Source organism: Martes martes, assembly GCF_963455335.1.
Source record: "Martes martes genome assembly, chromosome: 2".
In the NCBI taxonomy this organism is placed as follows: domain Eukaryota; kingdom Metazoa; phylum Chordata; class Mammalia; order Carnivora; family Mustelidae; genus Martes; species Martes martes.
In genome coordinates, this window is record NC_137889.1 from 143,354,600 (window position 1) to 143,366,779 (window position 12,180).

Sequence of the window (12,180 nt, forward strand, 5' to 3'; positions counted from 1 at the left end):
GGAAATGGAAACAATCATCAGAAATTATTATCAACAGTTATATGCCAATAAATTATGCAACCTAGATGAAATGGATGCATTCCTGGAAACCTATAAACTTCCAAAACTGAATAAGGAAGAAATTGACAACCTGAATAGACCAATATCAAGTAATGAGATTGAAGCAGTGGTCAAAAACCTTCCAAAAAAGAAGATCCCAGGACCTGATGGATTCCCTGAGGAATACTACCAAACTTTCAAAGAGAAATAATATATATTCTCCTGAAGCTGTTTCAAAAAACTGAAGCAGAAGGAAAACTCCCAGACTCTTTTTATGAAGTCAGCATTACCCTGATTCCCAAACCAGGCAAAGACCCCACCAAAAAGGAGAATTTTAGACCAATATCCCTGATGAATATGGATGCTTAGATTCTCAACAAGATCCTAGCTATAGTATTCAACAGTACATTGAAAAGATTATCCACCATGACCAGATGGGATTTGTCACTGGGATGCAAGCATGGTTCAACATTTGCAAATCAATCAATGTGATAGAACAAATCAGTAAGAGAAGAGAGAAGAACAACTTGGTCCTTTCAATCTCTCTGGAAGAGATTGTACTGAGTGGAATAAGTCAAGGAGAGAGACTCAATTTTCGTATGGTTTCGTTTATTTGTGGTGCACAAGGAATAACACGGAGGACAAGGGGAGATGGAGAGGAGAAGTGAGTTGGGGGAAATTGGAGGGGTGATGAACCATGAGAGACTATGGACTCTGAGAAACAAACTGAGGGTTTTGGAGGGAAGGAGCGTGGGAGGTTGGGTGAGCCTGGTGGTGGGTATTATGGAGGGCAAGTATTGCATGGAGCACCGGGTGTGGTGCATAAGCAATGAATTCTGGAACACTGAAAAGAAATAAAAAATAAATATAAAAAACCAGATTGATTACTCACTGACCTCTTCCTCTCAAGCTAATAATACATAATACTATGATTAGTTGAATTTAAATTTTTAAAAACTTTGAAAAAATACTTGCCAGTCAATCATGAGACAACATAAGTAGGAGGCCACTCCTTAAAATCCCTGGACTGTAATTCCTGAAATGATCAAGCCGATCGAGAAGACATAGCAGCTGAAGAAGTATTGGGAATACAGGACAATGATGAGACATGACAGGGAAGTCAAGACCCCATCCTGGACTAAACCCACACCTGTAACAGGGCATTCATTGAACAACTGGGAACATTTGGATGAAGTCTGGATTAGCTACAGTGTTGCATTTATTGTAAATGTCCTAATTTTTAGAATTATACTATGGCTTTAATTACCCCATCCTGACAAAACACACAGTGAAGGAATAGGGAGTAGGTATGTTATGTCCAACTGCTACTTTTGAATGGCTTAGAGAAAATCATACCAAGTTATAAAAAGAGCTGTTTGCACAATTCTTGCAAGTTTTTGATACTTCTGAAGTATTTCATCAATGCAATTTAACGGATATAGATACGGACATGGAGACAGAGGAAAAGGTAGACAAGGTGGTAGATACAGAGGTAGACATGGCAGTAGAGACAGAAGTAGAGACAGAGCTACAGGTAGTTTCAGGTGATGGTAACACAGATCAAGTAGCAACCACGGGCCAGGTGCTGGTGTGGGTGTTGGTAGGTCTGACCTGCTGTTCTTGCAGAATGAATGCACATGCGGGTGTGGGGGAAGGCACCATGAGACACCAGAGGCATGTCCCCACAGACCCATCCCAACTCTGGGGTTCTAACCTGGCTTTGTTCTCTCTCCTTGTCACCAAGGTCCGCCATCTCCTGGCCACAAGACGCCTGGAGTTTGTCATCGGGGGCCAGGTCATGCATGACGAGGCCGTGACCCACTTTGATGACCAGATCCTGCAGCTCACAGGTTAGGTCCCCCTTCCCCACCTCAGGTTATCCCGGGGCCTCCAAACACACTGGGACTGGGTTCCTGAACCCCAGCTCTGGGCCGGTCTTCCCCTCTGAGCAGGACACTGCGGCCACGGGAGTGCAGGGTTGTGGAGCATGGTCTCGAGACCAGATGGACTGGCTCTATCCTGTGTCTGTGTATTCCCAGCCCTGGACCCCGGGCCCGTCCCTTGCCGTCCCCTCACTGGGCCTCCCTTTCCTCATTGCCCAAAGGATTTTGACTGCACTGCCTCCCTCACAGGGTACTTGGGAGGATCAAATTGGGACAATTCCTTGGGGCACATGAAGCGGAGCCCGTGGCTCCCAGGAGATAAACAGTGAGGGTTAGACGCCATCCCTGCCATCCCCACCAGTACACAAAGCACCACCTGCACCAGTGAGGCCCCCCTCTCTGCCTCCATTACTCAGGCCACCACCTGCATCGACACCGCCCCCCTCTGTCCACACTGACAGCCATAACACTGTGTACACCACCTGTGTCACCATCACGATGACCACCATCATCCCTTCCAGCGTCATTACTACCAGAGTCCTGACTGCACTGCCCCCATCCGCACCACACCCAACCACTGCCACCTCCCCTGCCAGCACCACCCGTCCTCCAGCAAGTCGGTGGGCAGAGGCACGGACCCTCCTCCTCACTCTGACGTGTCACTTTGCCACGACAGGACCCCGCAGGCTGCCGCGGGGGAGGGAGGGAATGGAGGAGCCCCCGTAATCCTGCCCTTGAGGATCGCCCACACCTGCCTTAGTCTGAGACCTGACACTTCTCTGGGGGGAGAAGCACCTGCCCGCAGCACTCGGTGACCAGGGAAAGCTGAGTGTGGCCGCCACCTCCTCCTCCCGCTCACTGAGGGGCCAGCTCCCCAGCTGGGACCCCCACCCCCAGAGGTGGGACTATGGCAGGTGCCCGAGCGAGAGCTGCACTCCCCGTCCCCCGCATCCCTAGGGGGAGAGCCCAGCTCAGGTCAGGGGTGGGGGTGCCACCACCGCAGTGCAGAGAAGGGAAACGTCTGGCCAGGAGGGAGGGACTCACCTGTGACCATCGCGGCGCCTCTGGTCCAGGGTAGTCTACCACTAGCTCTCGGCCCCGCCCCCAAGCCCCTACCCCAGGGTGTCTCTCATCTGCAGGAATGCTATGGGGTGTAGGCCAAACTTCCTTCTCCTGTCCCATTGGCCAGGATGCTGTCATGTGACCCTAAGGGCCCTCAAGGGATGCTGGGGAATGGCCTCCAACACTGAGCTCACAGCCCATTGGCCAGGGCAAGGCACGTGCCTTAGAAGGCGTGGTCTAGCTGAGGGACTCTGCACCTGCTGAAGCTGAGAGGGAGGGTGGGCTTCTGAGACTAGAAGGAGTAGGAGGACGCCATTCCATGGGATAATTACAGTTTCCTTCAGTAATCACCTCTTCATTTGGGGCTCGGGATGCTTTGTGCTAGAGGGCCAGGAACCTGAGGAACAGTGACTTGAGTCTTAAGGGCATGTCCCCTACTGCACTGGTGGGTTGGTTTGGGGTCCCCTTGGGCAGTTCATTGATGTTTCCCTGTGTCTTATGTACCTGCCCTGCTGGTCCCCTATAGCTGCCCCAGCTCCAGGCATCATATTGCCATATATTCTCACTCAAGTCAGAAAAGGGACAAAGGGACATTTGTCCTGACTCGCTGTTTTTCTTTTAAATTAAATTTAATTTTTTTCCGTGTTCCAAGATTCATTGTTTATGCACCACACCCAGTCCTCCATGCAATACGTGCCCTCCTTAAAACCCACCATGAGGCTCATCCAACCCCTCACCTCCGCCCCTCCAAAACCCTCAGTTTGTTTCTCAGAGTCCATAGTCTCTTATGGTTTGTCTCCCCCTCTGATTTCTCCCAACTTACTTCTCTCCTTCACCCAATCTGACTTTCTGTTTTTAATGAAGGTGGGAAATCTTTCCCCAAAGCAAAGCAAGCTTAAGGCACACATCTTTCCGGCTCCAACTGGGGTTCTTTCCGGCTCCAACTGGGGTCCATGCCCAACTCTAGCTTCCAGCCAGGCTGAGAACACAAGTATTTGCTAGAGGGGAATGAACTCGCCACAAGCAGCTGAGACCAATGGTAATTCATCCCTTGGGGTGGGAATGGCACCCCCTGAACAAAGTGAGGATTCTCTGAGTGCAGGAGAAGGGGATACTGAACAGGCAGCAATCAGGTCTGCCTGGCTCTGGCTCCTTGTCTATAGAGAGGGCTCTTCTTTGTACTACCTGCCCTCTCTCCTGAGATGCTATTGTCCACACCCTCATAATCCCTGACCCACAATCCTCAGATCTTTCCTCACCTCTGCTGCTCCCTCCTGGTCTCCTCTCCTTCCTGTGCACCGTCTGCCTCTTCCCCCTGCTGTTCCTGAGTGCCAGGAGTCCTGTGCCAGGTCTGTGTGCCCTGGCTTGTCCTCATCAACTCCTGGGTGCATCACACCCCAAACTTCTCAGCCACTGACGCCTGCCAGCACTCATCCCTCTTGATTTGTCCTGGCCTCTGGTCTGTTCATGGCTCTGTCCAACAGGCCTGGGGTCCTCTGGAATGGCTCAGGCCCATGTGGTGACTCTAACATCATGAACAAGTAAAGGAAACATCGGGGGATCCTGGTGTGGTCCCCTCTGTGTTAGGATCTCCTGCAGCCCAGCCCCAGATGACACTCCAGCCCCATGGAAGGGCAGGGTCCCTGAGTGAGCAGGTGGCAAGGGGCCCCTTCCTGTCACCAGCAAGGCGGTGCTCTCTTTGCAGAAGGACATGGGTTCTTATATGAAACCTTTGGGATCCGGCCACGGTTTTCCTGGCAAGTCGACCCCTTTGGCGCCTCTGCCACGACCCCCACCCTATTTGCCCTGGCGGGCTTCTACGCTCACGTCATCTCCCGGATCGACTATGACCTGAAGGGTGCCATGCAGAAAAACCAAGTGAGTCATGAGCCACATGTGCTGCTGCCTCTGGCCGCTCCCTTCATCCCTCTGTGTGCAGGGCCTGCTCCCACGCTCCTGGAGGAATGAATATTCTCTCCAGCATGACTCAGGCAAGAGTGGTCTGAGACAAACGCAAGCTGCTGTGGGCAGCAGCAGACAAAGGTGGACTTGGGCTCTAGTGGGCGAGAGAAGCAACATCATCCTGAGCCCCACAGCAGTCCACGCTGCACACTGAGCTCCTTTCCCACATCTGCACACTTCTCCTGCAGCTGACTCTGTGTGCTGCATTGGGCTGGGTGGGGCCTCCGCATTTCTCCCATGCAGAAGCTGAGGCACAGAAGAATCAGGGAACATGTGCGTGGTCCCAGCATCTCACTGGCTAGTTCTTAATAGAAGCAGGATTTCTCCCTCCTTTGTGACCCTGACTGGGTTCTAACTATGAGAGCAATGAAGCAAAAGACTGCAGGCTTTGTGAGAGATGGGCAGCTCCCTGTGCCAGGAGGTATTCAAGCAGAGCCAGAAGGAGCTTCTCTAGCAGGCCTTGGCAGAGACAGTGCTGCTGGAGGTAGAAGGGTGCAGGAGCAGGCTGGCTCCTTCTGGAGGGCAGTTTCCACCACCATATGTGGCTGTGGGGGGTCTGAGGGAGTCGAGAGGAGCCCAAAGAGGGGATGGAGTCCTGAACCCTGGAGGGAGCCCCAGGTGGGGCTGGGGGAGGCAGAACCAGGGCAGCTGTTTTGCCCCTGGGCCTTCACTTTCTTCCCTTGGGGTTTGCAGGGTCTACAGTTCGTGTGGCGAGGGTCCCCATCCCTGGCGGCTAAGCAGGAAATCTTCACACACGTCTTGGACCAGTACAGCTACTGCTCGTGAGCACCCCCCGGGGCAGCCTGTGTTCTAGGCACCCTCCCTCTATTACCAGAGACAGAGCCCACCCTCCCATCCACCCCTTTGGCAGATGCTCTGAGTGCTCCAGCTTACAGAAGGAGAAACCAAGGCAGGGCCGCTTATCCCTGGCCCCGTGGTCAGCTGTGGCAGGGTCTGGGTGGTTCAGGTGTCCGGCTGCAAGGTCTCCACATTGTTGGAGCAGCCAGCCTGTGGGCTCTTGGGGGTAGGAGGGCCTGGGTTCAACCCGCTCTGGCCCTTTGTACCTGGGAGGCTGTGGACAACAGGCTTGCCCATCCTGGAACAGGAGAGATTAGCGGGCAAGGTGAAGGGCAGATGGCGAGAAGGATGCCAGACGGACTTCAGGACCAGTCATTCCTGTTTGTCAGGCTTCACTCTGTGCCAGGCCCGAGCCCAGGGTTTTCTGCTGATGTCTTTCCTTTATCCTTCATGACAACCATCAGGTCATTTTATGGATGAGGAGACAGGCTGAGAGGATCCAAGTGGCGGCTCCTGGCGGCTGGTCCAGGGTCCACCCTATGATACCTTGTGCAGCCCGGAGTAAGGCGGGGAGGACCCTATTGGGGGCATCCAGACCCGCAGGGTCGATCTTTGGTTCTCTGCCATGTGGACCAAACTGGAGCCTGAGGCAAGAGGGAAAATCCAGAATACTGCCCTTGTCCTTAGGGGAATCTTGGGATTCTGTTCATGAAAATTTGCTTTGCATTAAGTCTGAGTTTTGAAATAGGACACTAACTTATCTCTATGTCCCATACTGAGACTTGACACTGCCTTACAGTTCACCCTGGGGCACAGTGCCTCTCTTGCCTCATCCTGCCCCAGCCCTGCTCAGGGCCTTGGATCCATGTCTGATAGACACCATAGTGTCCCCAAGGATACTGTGATGAAAGGAATCCCATGAGATCTCCATGGGTGGAAGTGGGGACACACAGACTGTGGGCTCCATGTGGTGGATGAGGCAATGTGGGCCTGGGGAAGGGGCTGTGTTCAATGTCCTATGGCTGGTGAATCATGACACATGGGATAGTGCCCCATCTGCTTGCAGAGCTCTTGTGGGCCAGCACTGAGCTGCCCATCACACAGGTGGAAGAAGGAGGCCTGAGCAGTGGTCTGCACTCCCTGAGCTGCCTGGGTCCAGGTGCACCCTGCCTGTCCTTCGGGACCCAAGCTGCCTCCCTTCTCACGGATGGGCTCCACTAACCATTCACACTCCTGCAGGGAAGGCTTTCACTGGGATGGCTTGACTCTCTCCCCAGAGCCTCCCCCAAATAGGAAATTCCCGGATATGATTGAGCCTGTCGATGAGAACAACATTAGATACTATGTCAATCTCCTTGTGGACCTTGTGAAGGAGCGGGCCGCCTGGTTCCGGACATCACATCTCCTCTGGCCCTGGGTAAGGTGGGGTCCCACACCCCAGTGTTCCCAACATAGTCCTGAACTCCTGTCCAGTCTCACCCAACCAAGCTCTTTCAGGGTTCGGGCCAGGCTGCCATAGTCAGCCCCTGGCCAGTTCCTCTTCCCTGCCCACCACACGGCATCATCTCTTCCACCAGCTCCTCCCACAACCTGGGACTCTCCCAGCCTCTCCCACCTGAAATACAGCCCCTGGCCCATGCCAGCCCCCAGCTCCCCTCAGTTCCTTCCTCTTCATCTTCCCATCTCAGTGTTGGGATGTGAGGCCTGGGCGGGAATCCTGGCCCCCTGCTCTGTCATTGTGTGCCCTAACCCCTTGGGTCTCAGTTTCCTCATTTGTGAAGTGGGGATCATGACAGGTCCTGCCTCACAGGCTTGATTTGGGGCCGACTGGAGACATGCCCCATGACAGTGTCAGACACGGACGTCCTCTTCCTCCTCTTGCTCCTCTTCCTCACCGTCACATGCTGAGTTCTCCTCCACTGAGCACCCCCAGCGCACAGGCATCTTCCATGTGATATATTCGTCTCATACACTCAGTGTGCCCCATGGGCCTAGGATGCAGGCATGGCTGGTATCCCATTTTGAAAATGAGGGACGTGCGAACCAGAGAGGTCAATGCATTGTCTTGAGGCTGCACAACCACATAGTAGGGCAGCTAGGATGGGGATTTGTGCTCATACCCTAGCAGGTCACTTCCTAGCCTGTCTTCTTACATCTTGACTGCCTTTCTTGTTTTCATGCATCTTTAGTATTTTAGCCATTTTTATTTGTTATTACTCCTTATATGTGTGAATATATGAATAAGTGAGTGTTTGAAGATAACGTCCCATTTTGTAACACATTAAGTCAAAATGCAACTATATATGACTTTATATGAGTCTTAACACATAGAAACACAAAGAAACAAAATAATGATGTATATACTTTCTCAGGAATTCAAAAGCTGAGTGTTATTTGCAAAGGAAAACAGAAATTCTGGCTGCAATGATTTGTGTCCAGATCACAAAACCCTGCCAGTCCTGCTCTGGACCCTCCATCAGTGTATGCTTTAGGAGGTCTTTCACAGTGCTGTCCCGCACCTGTACATGTGGCGTCTGGGCCCATGCACATGGCATGCCAGTGTGCCCTTTGTGGAGACAGCTGTCAGCAAAAAGGGAGCCCCTGGTGGGAGAGTTTGACTAAGTTTGACTAAGGACCCTTGACTGCAGCAGGTGTATCTGGGGCCGCTGCAGCCCCACACCAGGGGTCTGTGCATAGCTGACAGGGAAGGAACATTGCAGAGCAGCCTCTCTCTCCCCATCACTCTTTGTTGTGAGTTCACACCAAATTCCTAGGGGAGATGATGGGGATAGACTCTTTGAATCCACGTCCTCAGGCAGCGTGAGAGCTGATGCTCCTGCAGGCCCATCACACTCACTGGCTGCTTGTAGGACGGATCTGGCTGGGGCTCACCTGCAGATCCCCAGAGAACTCATGTTCCCCTCCTGTTTTGTTCATGAGAGGCAGGGAGTGACCTCCCCTGGGAAAGTTCCAAAAGCCAGGAATTGCAGATGTTTCAGGGAAGCGATGGGAGCTGGCGGGGTGTGGCTAGGGTGTGGGCCATGAGACAAGACACCCATGTGACACTTGGGAACCACTTCACCCAGACTCACACTCTGACTTCTGCAAACTTTCGACAAGGACAACTGGGAATTACCACGACTGTCTGGGGGGGAACTTGGGTTAATGCTACAGCTCTCTCTCTCTTTTTTCTTTCTTCCATTTTTTTTATTTTAAAAGATTTTTATTTATTTATATGCAAGAGAGAATGAGAGAGAGTGTGAGCACAAGCAGGGGGAGCGGCAGGCAGAGGGAGACGCCGGCTCCCCGCTGAGCCAGGAACCTGTTGTGGTTCTCAATCCCAGGACCCCAGGATTATGACCTGAGCTGAAGACAGACACTTAATTGACTGAGCCACCCAAGCTCTCTTTTACATGGAGATAAAATTCACATATCACATGTTCATTTTGTGTGCAACATGACGATTCCATATTTGTCTAGGTTGAAAAATATCCCCACAGTAAGTCTACTTAACATCCACCGTCATATACAGTTACAAAGTATTTCTTCCTAGAATGGTTACCTTTAAGATCCATTCTTTTGCAACTTTAAATATACAATACAATATTATTACCTATAGTCACCATGCTGTCCCTTACATCCCCAGGACTTACTTATCCTCAAACTGGAAGGTTGTACCTTTTGACTCCACCCATTTCACCCGCTCCTCACCCCTAATTCCATAATTCTATAAGTGAGATCCCATGGCTTTTGTCTTTCCCTGTCTGACTTACGTCACTGAGCATTCTGCTGTCAAGTTGTCCCATCTATGTTGTCCCCGCATTGAGATTTCCTTCTTTCTTTAGTGGGCATGATTGCCTTGCACATCCATACCACATCTCCTTATCCACTCATCCATGGGTGGACACTCAGGTTGTGTCCATGTCTTGACAATTGTGAATAATCAGGGTAAAAGGACATAGAGGAGCATGGAAATGAACCCAGGGGTGCATACATCTTTTCAAATTAGTATTGTCATTTTCCTTGGGTAAATAGTCAGATTGCTGGATTATGGGGTAGTTCCATTTTTCAGTTTTTGAGGAACCTCTGCACTGTTTTCTATAGTGGTTACACCAATGCGCACTCTCACCCACCATGCAAAAGAGTTCTCTTCTCTCCACACTCGCACCATTACTTATTCTTTCTAGTTGTTCTGACAGTAGGCATTCTGACAGCTGTCAGGTATATCTCATTGTGGGTTTCCTTTGTGTTTCCCTGATGATGAATGATGTGGACCTTGTTTTCATGCATCTGTTGTCCATCTGTAGGTCTCCTCTGGAACAATGTCGAGTCAGGTGTTCTGTTCTATTTTTATATATTTTCTTGGTCTTGAGTATTGAGTTCTAGAAGTTCTTATATATTATGAATATTAATTCCTTATCAGATATTTGAGCTTCAAATATTTTCTCCCATTCAGTAGGTTGACATTTCATTTTATCAGTGGTATCCTTTGTTATGCAGAAGATTTTTTAAAAAATGTAGTCCCACTTGTTTAGTTTTGCTTTTGTTGCTTTTACTTTTGGTGTAAAATCCAAAAAAAATCACCAAGATAGATATCAAGGACTGTACCCCCTCTGTTGTCTTCTAGGAGTTTTATGGTTTTAGATTTATATTCAAATCTTTAATCTATTTTGAGGTAGTTTGTATGTGTGGTGTAAGAAGGTGGTCCCGTTTCATAATTTTGCATGAAGCTGTCCAGTTTTCCCAACACCATTTACTGAAGGGACTGTGATTTCCTTAGCATATATTCTTTGCTCCTTTATCACAAATTAACTGATCAGATATATATGGTTTTGTTCTGGGCTCTCTAATATGTTTGTTGATCTGTATATCTGGCTTTATGCCAATACCACACTGCTCTTAGTACCACAGTTTTATAATGTGGTACGAAATCAGGGAACGTGATGCCTCCAGCTTTGTTCTTCATTCTCAGGATTGCTTTGGCTCTTCAGGATCTTTTGTGGTTCCATACAAATTTGAGGACTGTTCTATTTCTGTGAAATATGCCATTTGAATTGCATTGAATCTGTAGATTGCTTTGGGTGGTATGGACTTTTTTTTTTATTGTATCTTTATCTTTCTTTAAAATTTTCATTTTATTTTTTCAATGTTCCAAGATTCATTGTTTATGCACCACATGCAGTGCTCCATGCCATGCGTGCCCTCCTTAATACCCACCACCAGGCTCACCCAATCCCACACCCCCTTTCCCTCCAAAAACTTCAGATTGCTTCTCAGAGTCTATAGTCTCTCGTGCTTCATCTCCCCCTCCAATTTCCCCCAACTCACTTCTCCTCTCCTTCACCCACTGTCCTTCATGTTATTCCTTATGCTCCACAAGTAAGCGAAACCATATGATAATTGACTGTCTCTGCTTGACTTATTTCACTCAGCATAATCTCTTCCAGTCTCGTCCATGTTGATAAAAAAGCTGGGTATTCATCCTTTCTGATGGAGGCATAATACTCCACTGTATGTATGGACCATATCTTCTTTATCCATTCATTTGTTGAAGGGCATCTTTGCTCTTATCACAGTTTGGTGACTGTGGCCATTGCTGCTATGAACATTGGGGTACAGATGGCCCTTCTTTTCACTACATCTGTATCTTTGGGGTAAATACCCAGTAGTGCAATTGCAGGGTCATAGGGAAGCTCTATTTTTAATTTCTTAAGGAATCTCCACACTGTTTTCCAAAGTGGCTGTACCAACTTGCATTCCCACCAACAGTGTAAGAGGGTTTCCCTTTCTCCACATCCTCTCCAACACACGCTGTTTACTGTCTTGTTAATTTTGGCCATTCTAACTGGTGTAAGGTGGTATCTCAATGTGGTTTTAATTTGAACCTCCCTGATGGCTAGTGATGATGAACATTTTTTCATGTGTCTCTTAGCCATTTGTATGCCTTCTTTGGAGAAGTGTCTGCTCATGTCTTCTGCCCATTTTTTGACATGATTCTCTGTTTTGTGTGTGTTAAGTTTGACTAGCTCCTTATAGATCTTGGATATCACCCATTGTCTGTACTGTCTTTTGCAAATATCTTCTCCCATTCTGGGGGTTGCCTCTCTGTTTTGTTTACTGTTTCCTCTGCTGTGCAGAAGCTTTTGATCTTGATGAAGTCCCAAAAGTTCATTTTTGCTTTTGTTTCTTTTGACTTTGGAGACATGTCTTGAAAGATGTTGCTGTGGCCAGTGTCAAAGAGGTTATTGCCTATCTTCTCCTCTAGGATTTTGATAGATTCCTGCCTCACGTTGAGGTCTTTTATCCATTACGAGTTTATCTTTGTGTATGGTGTAAGAGAATGGTTGAGTTTCAATCTTCTACACATAGCTGTCCAATTTTCCCAGCACTATTCATTAAAGAGACTGTCTTTTTTCCACTGGCTTTTCCCCCCTGC

General features: G+C 49.3%; 1 protein-coding gene across 1 annotated transcript in view; it reads left to right on the forward strand.

The window, feature by feature from the left end:
- The window catches only part of LOC308338601 (epididymis-specific alpha-mannosidase-like), a gene marked incomplete at both ends in the record, with an annotated part of 41,609 nt that overhangs the window by 4,094 nt on the left and 25,335 nt on the right, over positions 1–12,180 (forward strand). The window contains 4 exons of the mRNA XM_080796828.1: positions 1,784–1,889; positions 4,672–4,862; positions 5,640–5,728; positions 6,984–7,161. Of these exons, the coding sequence (XP_080652954.1) occupies positions 1,784–1,889; positions 4,672–4,862; positions 5,640–5,728; positions 6,984–7,161 (564 nt within the window). The remainder of the gene's footprint in view (positions 1–1,783; positions 1,890–4,671; positions 4,863–5,639; positions 5,729–6,983; positions 7,162–12,180) is intronic.